Source organism: Lemur catta, chromosome 4 (assembly GCF_020740605.2).
Source record: "Lemur catta isolate mLemCat1 chromosome 4, mLemCat1.pri, whole genome shotgun sequence".
Taxonomy (NCBI): Eukaryota; Metazoa; Chordata; class Mammalia; order Primates; family Lemuridae; genus Lemur; species Lemur catta.
This window is the reverse complement of record NC_059131.1, coordinates 66,655,499-66,668,199: the sequence shown is the minus strand read 5'-3', so window position 1 is coordinate 66,668,199 and position 12,701 is coordinate 66,655,499. Positions and strand designations below refer to the sequence as shown.

The 12,701-nt window shown below is 46.6% G+C and overlaps 1 protein-coding gene across 3 annotated transcripts in view; it reads left to right on the top strand.

The window, feature by feature from the left end:
• Positions 1 to 403: 403 nt before the first annotated feature.
• The window catches only part of ST3GAL5 (ST3 beta-galactoside alpha-2,3-sialyltransferase 5), a 54,829-nt gene continuing 42,531 nt past the window's right edge, over positions 404 to 12,701 (top strand). The window contains exon 1 of one of the 3 annotated variants that reach the window (XM_045550004.1): positions 404 to 603. In XM_045550004.1, coding sequence (XP_045405960.1) covers positions 522 to 603 — 82 coding nt within the window. In that variant the 5' untranslated portion in view covers positions 404 to 521. Of the gene's footprint in view, positions 604 to 819; positions 1,213 to 10,620; positions 10,644 to 12,701 lie in introns of those variants that run through there. The other 2 variants (XM_045550006.1, XM_045550005.1) reach the window with 2 other exon arrangements.

Below are 12,701 nucleotides of genomic sequence, written 5' to 3'. Positions count from 1 at the left end.
GCGTCCTTCTGAAAGGAAGTTCTGAAAGCAGACCAACTCAGCTGGCTTTCACTAAAGAGTCGTCAAGTCCTAAATCACAGGAGTGTTGCAGGCGCACAAAATACGCTCAGCTGTGTTTTAACATAGCAGTGGTTTAAATATTTTTAATGCCTGAATTTTGAGATTCATTAATATTTATGCTTTTAACAATTGTACGACATTTGCCCCTCTCTGTAATTAAGGGGGGAGGCTCGCCCTAGCCCGGCCCCCGTCCCGAGCGCGTCCCCGCTGGGGTCGCCCTGCTCCGCCTGCACCGCGGGGCGGAGGGGCCGCGTGCCCTGGGGGCGGGGGCGCCGCGGGAGCCCTCGCGCGCTCCGATTGGCCGCCCGCATCCTCGTGACGTCAGGCCCCGCCCCCACCCCTCCTCCGCATCCGAGCGGGGGAGCGGACTGCGCCCGGCTGAATGGGCACGAGCGCGGCGCCGGGGGCGGGCGGGGGCGCGGGGCCTGGGGCTGGCTGCCGGCCGGCGCCCCCTCCCTAGTATGCGGAGGAAGGCGGCGGGCGGCGTGGAGCGGCGTCCCCTGCAGCCGCGACCTGAGGCGGCGGCGGCACCTGCTGGCCGAGGTACGTGGCGCAGCCCCCTCCTCGGCGTAGCGGGGGCCCGCGGGCTGGGGGCTGCGGCGGCGACCGGTCCCTGCCCCGCCTGGCCGGGCCGGCGGCTCCGCCCCAGCCCCTGCGGGCAGCGCCCAGGGCGCGGCGCCCCCAGACGCGCCGGGCTGGGGCGCGGAGAAAGGGTCGTGGCCCCGGGCCGCGTAGACCCGGCCGGGGCGCCGCGGCCCGAGCAGGTGTGGACGCGGCTGAGGGTCAGAGGCGAAAGGCCGGGGTGTCGGGTCCCGCCGCAGTGGCCCTTTTCCCCACCGCTTTCCGCAGCGGCTTGGGTTTAATTCATTGCTGGAAGCTTCTGAGCCAGCGGAGCCGAGTTAACTCATTTCCCCGGGACGGGCTTCGGGGACCCTCTGCAGGGTTACTAGCAGCTCCCGCAGCCGCTCCCTGCATCCATCGGAAGGCGTGATACGGTGTCTGGCTGCAGAAATTAGCCAGTGACCTTCCCCCGCCCCTTCTCGACAGCCAGCCCTGCGGAAGAGACGCATTTTGGCGACATTTGGGTTTCTTCGGAATTATGAGCAGTGAGTGCCTGGGCACGGGCGTGCATTCATTAAGCGCCTTTCGTGTGTAAGTAACGCACGGTTTTCAGAGAGTATCGCTGAGGAGCCCAGCGGATAAAGAGAGGCGGGTTCCTGTCCCTGCCCCACACCAGCTGGATGACCTTGGCAGACACTGATCCGCCTGTGGCCTTGGTCTCCTGGTGTGTCCTGGGAGGCTTAACCTGCTTATGGCTAGGGTCCCTTCCAGGCCCTGGGTTTTTTGATTTGTAAGTGAAGAGGGTCCCGCAGAATCTCTAGTTGACTGGGAAGATGAATTTTATACCTCATATCTTAATTCTTCATGTATGTGGCCTTGGCTTAATTATCATTAGAAGGGAAAATGGATTTATGTGCTGCACGTCATCTGGCACCCATGGATTGCCTGCTCCTCTTTGCGCCAAGGGCCATGCTGGGTTTTGGGGTCGCAAAGAGGAAGGAGGTTTATCTCCTGCCCTCTGGTGTTTAGCGGAGCCCTTCCCTTGGCTTATGACTGCTAATCCTCTTGTATGGAGTGGTACACCGTCGTGAGACTGTGGAAGAGGAATCTGTTTCTGCTGAATGAAGGGGCACAGACTCAAATCTGGTCAGGACAGGTTGTGGTTTCGCTTGTGTAATCCTGAAAGCTTGACAGCTCAGAGGAGTGTGACATTGCTAGTCGAAGAGCTAGGAATCCCATTGCTTGGACAGGGAGAGACTAATATGAACTGCAAGAGCACTGTATTCAGAATGTCCTGAGTCTTTTGACATGTATGTCTATTATATGGGTTCTGCTGTTTCAGTAAGATGAAATGATCCTTGGATATTCTCTGTTGTAATCAGTGTTTCTTCCTCTATGCAAGAAAAGAAATGGGTGAGATGGGAGGGCACAAAGGGGCTTATGGAAAACAGAGAGGTAGAGAGGACTGGCCAGAATAAATCCTAAAAGCTCGCGTTTATGACTATTTTGAAAATTATAATTTTGGCACAAACTGAAAATTGTTCCCTGTTATCACAATAAATTGGTGGTGAATTTTAAGGAACTATTGAAGGCAGAATAGGAGCAAACTCTTTGTTCTTTGTTTTGCCGCCTCCAATTCTTGCCTCCTTCCCTTGCTGGGCCGTTTGCAGCAGTAAGGCGAGTTTATCTAGCAGGTTGGTTCTTGGGAGGTGGACAGGTAATGAAAAGAGGTTCGGGGGTCCTCTGTGGGAGTCCATCCCAGGTGCTGTGTGACAGAGATGTGTGTCTTGGAGCCAGCACTTCCGGGGAGAAGGGGAAGGCTCACTCTACACACCCTTCTAGCTCCTGAGGAGCAATTTAATCTGTACTGCCTGTGAACACAATGGAGGATTGAGATCGCTCCCAGAGGGCATGCTCTGTGTTTTTAGTCTAGCTGGGAAGCTTTGGCAGAAATAAAACAACTGGGAATATGCCACGTTAATGATGCTACAAACTCCCAAACTGCTGAGGAAGGGGAAGCAAGGGCTGGATCGGTGTGGGTGGTATAAGTTAGCAAAGGCATCCAAGGGGTGGGGGCGGTGAGCCACAGGCCCTGGTATGGGAGGAAACCATAAATATGTTGGTGACACACAGGTTCTCCTGGGAAAGAGACCCAGCTTAAGGACACGTACAGAGGATAAGCAAGTGAAATGCTTAAGGGAGCAGCAGAAAAATGAGCTTAGAGGGGTTTAAGGACACTACTAGGCTTGTCTTACCTGGATACCAGACAAAGTTATTTTTTAAGTATAGTATAGATACTAGAAAAGTAGACGTACCATGAGTGTACTGCACAATGAATGCTCCAATTAGAATAGGCCCTTGCACTCAGTACTCAGATCAAGAACCAGGACTCCAGGAGCTCCCCATGCTCTCCCCTCAGTCACTGGCTCCCCAGGGCTACCCCTGTACTGACTTCCTGCACTTGTACCGTACATAGATGGAATCCTACAGTGTTTGTCTTCTTCCTTTAAGCCTAAGGTTTCTGAGAGTCACTCATGACGCTGCCTGTGGTTATAGTGTGTTCACTCTCATTGCTGATAGTGACCATTGGGTGTATTGACCCTATTTATCCATGCACTGTCACTGGACATTTGGGCAGTTTCCAGCACTGGGCTGTTACAAATAGTGCTACTATGACCACTCTACTGCCTGGCCTTAGTACACGTGTGTATGCATTTCTGATGGGTCTGTACCTGGGAGAGGGATTGTTGGGTCATGGGTGTGTGTGTGGTTCAGATTGGGCAGACACAGGCAAAGCTATTTTATTCCAGTTTTAGAATAATGACATTGGTAGTTCCTCGCTACTAGCTGATATGGGTGACAGTTCTGAAGAGATGGAGGCAGGAGTCGTTCCAGCAGTCAGGATCAGTTTCTACCTGGCTGTGCAGTGTATGATCTCAGTGTGGTCACCTGCAGGCCCCAGTGTCCTGGCGGGTCAGGCAGCAGGGCAGGCTGAGCTGTGGGGAGTCCTTAAGGAAGAGTTACTTTAGCCAAACGGCTTGACTTGATCTCAGCTCCCAACCTTCTTGCTGCAAACAAACCTCTCCTCTCTGAGCTCTGTATTGTACTTTCTGTATTTTGTATGTGCTTCTCTGACCTGCTTTCCCTGTGTCTCTGCATTTCTGTTTAAGAATTCCCCATGACTTAGAGGGAAAGCCCATTTCTTGTTTGGGCTTTTGAGGTCGTATACGACATTTTTATTCTCTTGTACGGCATGGACAAATAGCCAAGATTAAGTTATTGAATGGTTCACCCACTCCTTTACCCATGAATTCTTTCGTTTTTTCCTTCAATTTTTAACATCTAGAATTATAATAGTTAAATATCATGTGATAGGATTGGACAGGCTTGATAAAAATAACAACTTAGGTTAAAAAAAGCTCCACTTTGATGGAATAATGTTTTTGTCTTTTGGATGTTAAGGCTATTTTTAAGATGATATGTCTTTTTCATAATTAAAGGCTTATGTGTATTGAGTTCTGAGCAGGGGCAGTTTTTCTAGTAAACATGAAGAGTTTCTTCTTCCCTGGCCTATGCTTTTTCTTCCTCTTCTGTCTTGTTCTTCACCCCTTTCTGTTTTTCACAAACATCTTTTTCTCATTTCTTATCTAGACTCCAGCAGAAGAGAATTTGCTTGTCATTCTCTGCAGTCAGGTTCTTAGTCACCCGGGACTTGGTGACTGGCGTGGGCTTCTTGCTTATCCCTCCTCTGGATCAGCACTATCCAGTGGAAATACAACCTGACCCGCACATATAATTTTAAATTTCCTAGTAGCTACATTTAAAAAATTAAAAAGAAACAGGTGGATCAAAGTTTCAATTTCCCAGAAAGTTTCCATTTCTAAACTGTTATGCACCTAATAACAACTTCAAACTATATAAAATAATTAATGAGCTACTTTATATTCTTTTGTTCATGCCAAATCTGCTTCCTACCCCCATGAATGAACTCGCATGCTACAAAAGATAGATACGACAGAAAGAGATAGATGCTTTACTAACTCACTTTATCCTCACCTATTATAGACATGTTATATGTATTAACTCATTTAGTTTTCACTGTAGCCCTGCGAATTTGGAACCATTACTATCCCATTTTATAAAGGAGGCTGTTGAGGCACAGAGAGGTTAAGAAACTCTAGTGGGCAGAGCCGGGTTCAGACTCAGGCAGTCGGGCCTGGAGGTGGTAAATGAGGCAGTTGTATCCATGTCTTTACAGCCTGTCATGTGTTCCCACCCTGCCCCTCAGAATGGCTCCTGTCACAATTCGTGTATCTGAGGTGGCTCTGCTCCCTGTCCAGGTGTGTGCACTCCCGGGTACCACCATCATCGCTCGCCTGGGTCTCCATGGCAGCCTGCTAACTGGTCCTGCCTTGAGAGAGGTCTCTCCAAAATCCATTTCCACTTTAAACCACCCCTTCATTTGCTCCTTCTTATTCTTAGTGTAAAATTCCAGCCCCCTGCGGCATGGACTGCTTCCGTTTCTGGAACTCTCAGTATATTGAGGCCTCCTGGGCTGGGCCCTTCAGCCACACTGCACTTGGAGTTCTCCTATCGCTGCCTGCTGTCCCTGCTCCGGGGGCACCTGCCTCCCCCATCCCACTCTCATTCCTACTCAGACCACGGCAGAAACATTTCTCCCTCAGGGAAGACAGACAGACAGACACACACACACACACGTGCACACACCATCTTCTAAAATGTCTTGTAACACTCTGCCCTCATGTCCAGCATAGAATAAATTCAGAAGAAAAACTATGAAAATAATTATGTTGATGAAAGATTACTTCTCTGTTTTTAAAAGTGAGATTATGAGCGTTTTTTGGAAGGAGGGACAGTGTCCGTGGTGCTTATGGTTTTATCCCCAGGCACATACTGCATGTTTGATTAAAAACTGGTATGTCTGTTTGGGAGCCTGCCCAAATGCTGCTTTCCCAGATTTTTGGAGCCAAGAGCACAAGAGATGTGTGAGTGGGGCGTAAAAGGAAATCTTGTGTTTTAGTCATGCCTCTTACAGACCTAAAATATATGTTTTTGGTTTTTAGAAATTTAAACATGTTTAATTCGTTCGTAGTTTAAAGTGACCCAAACAAAGCCTTCCTTTGCCTTCTGTACAATTCCTCCCTCTCCTGCCATCCCTGAATTACCAGGTCCTGTCGAACTCTAGGTTCTTCCTAATCACTGTCCCTCCAGTGCCTAGGATCATTGCTACTTTCCGATGTGGGTTTTTTTTTTTTTTATTTTTTTTATTTTTTGAGACAGAGTCTCACTTTCTTGCCCGGGCTAGAGTGAGTGCCGTGGCGTCAGCCTAGCTCACAGCAACCTCAGACTCCTGGGCTTAAGTGATCCTACTGCCTCAGCCTCCCCAGTAGCTGGGACTACAGGCATGAGCCACCATGCCCGGCTAATTTTTTTTTTTTTGTATATATATTTTTAGTTGGCCAGATAATTTCTTTCTATTTTTAGTAGAGACGGGGTCTCACTCTTGCTCAGGCTGGTCTCGAACTCCTGACCTCGAGCGATCCACCCGCCTCGGCCTCCCAGAGCTAGGATTACAGGCGTGAGCCACCGCGCCCGGCCCTGATGTGGGGTTTTATATGACTAGTCTGGTTCTTCAGTTCCTGCAGGACAAATAGGATTATTGAACACCATGAGTTGTTGGGAAAGCCGACTAGCAGGTTCTCCACTTTCCCTTCTCCACCCACTTGGTCAGCTGCTCCCGCAGGGATATTTCTAAGGTCCTGTTTGGTGATAACACTTTCACACTCCAAAATCTTAGGAACCTTTTACCTTTACCTTTTCTTTGTGGGGTGGTGGGATCTTGGTTATTTTACAATTTGCCTACAGACTTCCCTATCATCTCATACCCTGTATTTCCCATTATACTAAAGTTTAGAGAAAGGTCCCCACATTGGAGCCTGTTCATACTGGGTCCCAGAATTGCTTTTTTTTTTTTTTGAGACAGAATCTCACTCTTCTGCCCTGGCTAGAGTGCCGTGGCATCAGCCTAGCTCACAGCAACCTCAAACTCCTGGGCTCAAGTGATCCTCCTGCCTCAGCCTCCCGAGTAGCTGGGACTATAGGCATGTGCCACCATGCCCGGCTAATTTTTCTATATATATTTTTACCTGTCCATATAATTTCTTTCTATTTTTAGTAGAGACGGGGTCTCGCTGTTGCTCAGGCTGGTCTCAAACTCCTGAGCTCAAATGATCCGCCCGCCTCGGCCTCCCAGAGTGCTAGGATTACAGGCATGAGCCACTGCGCCTGGCCCAGAATTGCTTTTGTTAACCGTCAGTTCTACTGACTTTCACTTTTTCCTGTTAAATATTATTTATTCACCCCAACCACATGTATTTCCTTTAGGTTGAGAGGGAAATTTTCCATTAAAAATTTGGCTTCTAGATTTTGCTTTCTTTGTAGCACTCATGGGGTTTCCACAGACTTGTTTCTCCCATAGCAGATTCTGCATACACTATATGGTGTCACATGGGCCCACCTGCCTGGGGAGCTATTACATAAGGAGTTTAGTTAAAGTTTGGAGGGACCCAAAGGGGAGAGGCAGTTCTATGGACAGGCGCTTTAGTTTGCTCCTAGTGTCATGTCTTACTCCCTCTGGGCTCTTTTTCTCTGAGGGGTACCCCCGCCTCTGCCACCGAATCATCTTGAGAATGATGGCAGCATTTGTGAAGCCTTTCTGCATGCCTACCCCACACCCCCATTAGCGACCTGAATGTGTTATGCAGACTGGGTCTTGGATGGCCCAGTACTATAAGAACAGCCTTCCCCCCTCTCCCCCCGCCAGCTCAGTCACTAAGTCCTTTGGCATCTTCCTCTTCTACGTCTCTTGGTCAAACCCCTTCTTGCCTTCCTGGCTTTGGCTGAGCTCCTCCATCACCCCTCACTGTAATGATCTCAGTGGCCTTATGAGCACCCCCTCCCTTGGCCTTCTTCATCCCAGTATGATCTCACCGTTCTCCTGCTTAAGAACCATGTAGGGCCGTCCTCCTTTGGGCTAAGTTAGGAGGGCCTGGTTCCTTCTTAGCTGCATCTTCTGTCCACTCTCCCCCAAGCCCCCTGTAATCTGGCCTCCTCATACCTCCCTCTCTGGGCATTTAGCATGCCCTTCCCTGTAGAATGCCTGCTACTCTCTTCTTCCTGTCTCTAAGTCTTTCTCATCCTTCAAGGGCCTATTCATACATCACCTCCTCAGGGAAACCTCCCCGATTTCTTCGGATGGAGCCTCTCGTTCTCTGCCCAGGATGCTCGAGGCATACTGTAGCTTTACTATCATAATGTTATTTGATATTTTGAGTATTTGGGTATTTTCAGTTTTCCTGGCTAGATTATTCATTTAAAGAGGAAAAGGGCTGTATCTGATTTATTTTTGTATTCCCAGTGCCTGGTCTATGGAAGGTGCTTATTAAATGTTTATTTAAAAGATTGCCAGATAAACAAAACAAATTGTACAACAATACAGACTACTCTTTCTCAAATGAGGTTCTACAAGAGACTCTCAGGTAACCATTGTATGTTATGAATTAACTTCTGTGCTTCTGGAATGATTTCTAGTTGTAGACCATCCTTAGGAGAATTGAGAACAACAGATACCCCAGTTTTTTTTGTGGGACTTCATTTCCCAGTGGAACCCATCTTGAAGAAGATTGGTATGAACAGCATGATCCCAATTGTGACAAAATACACATGTGCAAAGCGTAGAGGCTGATAAAGTATAGACCTGAATGTTAACAGTGAGTATCACTGGGTTGTAGGATGACAGTGATGTTTAAATGTTCTTTCAGCTTTTATATACTTTCTGAAGTTTCTAACTTTGTGATAAGAGTTTTAACAGTGTTTCTCGGGTAAGGCAAATTAGAGTTTCTAAACCTGGTCATGCCAGAGTATGAGGCGGTTGAGAGTTGAGTTTTGTTCTTAAATGTAGCTCCCTATGCTATACCATGGTGGGCCAGGAATCACCAAGGTGGGCCCCTCAGCGTTGGCCCCGGAAAATTAGGCATTGGTGTGAGGATGACTCTAGCTGTCAGCTCTCAGGACCCGGGTGTCTCTTCTTGCTGCCACTGGGCACCTTGTGAATTGAAGGGCTGAGTTTCTAACACAGAGTATGATAGAGAAACTATAATAGCATACTTCCAACTCATCTATGCCATACTCTCAAAAGCAAATCTAGAGGTTTTGTTTTTCTTCCTTAATAGCTCAGAGTGAACATAAACTGGAGTATTTGAATTAACTCTAATAGGAGTCTTATATATTAATTCTTGCTGATTAGTACTGCCTTATCCAGCCCTAATTTCATTCCTGAGGTTTGAACTTGTTTGACCCTACACAGAATTTTATCCTTCTCCTGCAAGGATCTAGCAGGGGGCACCTAAACAAGTAGATTTGATGAGAAACAGGGTATTTACTGAGTCCCTAAGTATCCCTTGAAGTTACTTATTAATTACAAAGGGGAAATAGTACCTTGACAGTGGAGAAACCTGGCTTACACCACCTTAACCAGTTGACCAAATTAAACATCACCAGTATGGGGTCAAATCAACATCATGTGCCTCTTGAGAAAATGCTTTGAGAAGGGCACAGCATCACTTCCGTGCTATTCCAGCCAAAAATGTATAACTTGAATCTAATCATGGAGAAACATTTAGACAAACCCCAATTGAGGGGTAGTCTACAAAATAATTAGCCTGTACTTTTCAAAAATGCCAAGGTCATGAAAGATAAAGGAATTATTTCAGATTAAAGGAGGCTAAGGGGACATGTCAGTGAATGAATGCCACATGATTCTAGACTGGGCCCTGGAAGACAAAAAAAAATTTTGTTGTTGTTTTTGTTCTAAGGCTGTCATTGGGACTACTAGAGAAATTTATATAAGGTCGTTAGATTAAATAACAGTACTGAATCAGTGTTAACTTTCTGATTTTTATCATACTGTGGTTATATAAGGGAATGTCTTTGTTTTTAGGAAGTACTAAAATATTTAGACATAAGTGTTATGACGTCTTTAACTTTCAAATGGTTAAATAAATAATATGCATAATTATATACTAATATGACAACGCAAATGTAAAAATGTTAATAATTGGGGAGACTAGATAAAGGGTAGAAGGGAATTCTTTGTACTACTTTGGCAGTTTTAAGTTTGAAATTATTTCAAAAAAATAAAGTTTAAAAACTCTGCAGCCTCCAGGTCAGAGGTGCCATGGCCAGTCCAGCATCAGAAGCCATGATGGGGCTTCCCAGTGTCTGCCCTTTCTGTGGTCGGCGGCACTGAAGTCATTTCCCACAACACTGAGCTCTCTTCAAAATTTGTTTTGCTGCCTCTGGCATCATCAGAAAATAGGATAGAAGGACCACTAATAGTGTGGCTTCACTGGACCGGAAGGTTTCTTTTTCTGATGGCCTGTTTTGCTGCTGCTATTCTGGGAGACTTCACTCCTTGTAGTTGTCCTCAGGCATCTGGTCAACCAGCCCTGACCCACACATTTGCCTGTTTAGACCTATAAGCAAACCTGTGAAAAGAGGTTTCCCAGGCAGAATGTAAGTTTTAGAATATATTTAAACGCAATTGAGGGTATTTGTGCACAGAGATCAGGGCACTTCACCAAGTGCTTTGGTGGAGCCCTTGACAGCAAATAATGCACAAGCCCTTGGAGGGTGCCTTTTACCCTCAGCATTTGCCAGTTAAAAGTGGGTCCCTCTTTCCTCTGGTTGTATGTTTTGGCAGAAATCCCACATTTACTATGCATGAGGAAGGAGTCCTTTTCCAGCCTCCACTTTTTAATCCAGTTTAGGGCAACCTTCTACACATTTGGCTGGACTCTCTCCCGTGCCGAGGGGTGGCAGGGATTCTTGAATTCAGAGGATAATCTCTAAGTTGGTTTGTGGGTGGATCTGCTTGTCAGAATTTCCAAAGAGGACTTTGCAAAGTTCCTCTGAAACTCCCCAGCCCCAGGGAACAGAATGTGGTAAGAATAGTGGCGTGGCTTTTATTCCTCCTTCCTGTCTTTTCCTTCCATTCTCCCTCCCCAGAATTTCCTGTCCCCCAACCTCCATCCTCTTTTCTCCACTCCTGTGTCCCCCCAACTCTCCCCTTTTGTCTTCTGAAATCCATCTTCTCTCACTTATTCAGCTTTCTCCTCTCCCCTAAATGTCTATAACATATTTGCATCCACTGAATATAAGCTTGTTGCCTGTTCTTACTTTGAAAAATAGATGAGTGAGAATCATAACATTTTAGTAGCGGAAGGGGCGATAGAAATGTTCTCACCCAACCCTGCTTTTTACAGGAGAACAAACATCCTCAAAGAGGTTAAGCATTTTGGCCATTATCAAATAGCAAAACAGTTGAGTAGTTTTATCTGTTTCCTCTTTTCTTAAAGAAAAAAAAAATCAACAGATTCAGTTGTGTTTTTCCTGGTGGTGGGTAGGACAGTCATTTAATTTTGTTCACCTCCCTTTCCCTCAGCATACACATACAATGGGTCTTGTTTGAAAAAGAACCTCAATCCCTGTTCTCCATTTGCCTGGTGTGGTCTGGACACTTAATAAATGCCCAGTGGTTGTAATATTTGGACACATGGCAAGTCTGGTCTTCACATCACCTCTTGTTAGGACGGTGGTGAATTTTGGTTAACTTTTTTGTAGGGATCTAGTTGCAGGCCACTTACCAGTGCATTCATTCATTCATCTGTGTATTCTACAGGTGCTTGTGAAACGCCTTTTACATGCTAGGCACTTTTTAGGTTCCTGCGTTATAGCAGTGAACAAAACAGAGTCCCTGCTCTAGGAATCTTATATTTTAGTGGGGAGAGCAGAGAATAGGCAAATATGTGTCAGTAATAATGAATGTCATGCGGTAAAGTAAAGCAGGAAAGTGAATCACGGGGTTGAGGTGTGGGAATGCTGTTTTACAGAGTGTGGGTGGTCAGGGAAGGCAACTTTTTTTTTTAGTTAGAATCTCACTCTGTCACCCCAGCTAGCGTGCAGTGGGATCATCATAGCTCACTGCAACCTCAGACTCCTGGGCTCAAGCCATCCTCCTGCCTCAACTTCCCAAGTAGCTGGGACTATAAGTGCGCACCTCCACACCTGGCTAATTTTTCTATTTTTTTGTAGAGATGGGGGTCTCACTTTTGCTCAAGCTGGTCTCCTACTGACCTTAAATTGTCCTCCCACCTCAGCCTCCCAGAGTGCTAGGATTACAGATGTGAGCCACCGTGCCCGGCTGGAAGACAACTTCTGAGTGAAAGCCAGAACAAAGATGGCAGGGAGACAGCCAGTGGAGGAGGGGCAGAGGGAAAGACATGTTGAGCAAGAGGCCCGCTTGACTGAAGTGGAGTAAGGAGCGAGTAAGAGAGGTGGAAACGGGGAGAAGGCTCTGATTGGATCCTGAGAGAGTAGCTGCCCTCTTGACATCTTTGCCACTTCTGTAAAATCTTGGAGAAATACCATCTGTAGTTGCCAGGCACATTCTAGTTTTGGGAAATGTTTATGTATTTCAAAGGTTCAGAATTAATTGCCTTAATGCTTTTACACTTGTAAAAAAGACAATTGAATGATACTGATGATGTATTCTCAACACTGGAGGACTACCGGTTGATTTGAAGTAGATTAAAAAGCATACATCAGAATCACTGAAGTGCTTGCAGCTTGGTTGGTCAGAATTAGTGCAGTATAGATTGTGCATTCACTGAGCAACATTTTTTTTTTTTTTGAGACAGGGTCTCACTGTGTCACCTAGGCTAGAGTGCAGTGGTGTGATTGTAGCTCATTGCAGCCTTGAACTCCTTGGCTCAACTGATCCTTCTGCCTCAGTCTCCCAGGTAGCTAGGACTATAGACATAAGCCACCATGCCCAGCTAATTTTTTTTTTTAATATTTGTAGAGACAAGGCCTTGCTGTGTTGCCCAGGCTGGTCTTGAGCTCCTGGCCTCAAGTGATCCTCCCCAAACACTGGGATTACAGGCATGAGCCATTGTGCCCAGCCTAGAGCAACATTTTAATTTTTCATTGCAGAAGATAGG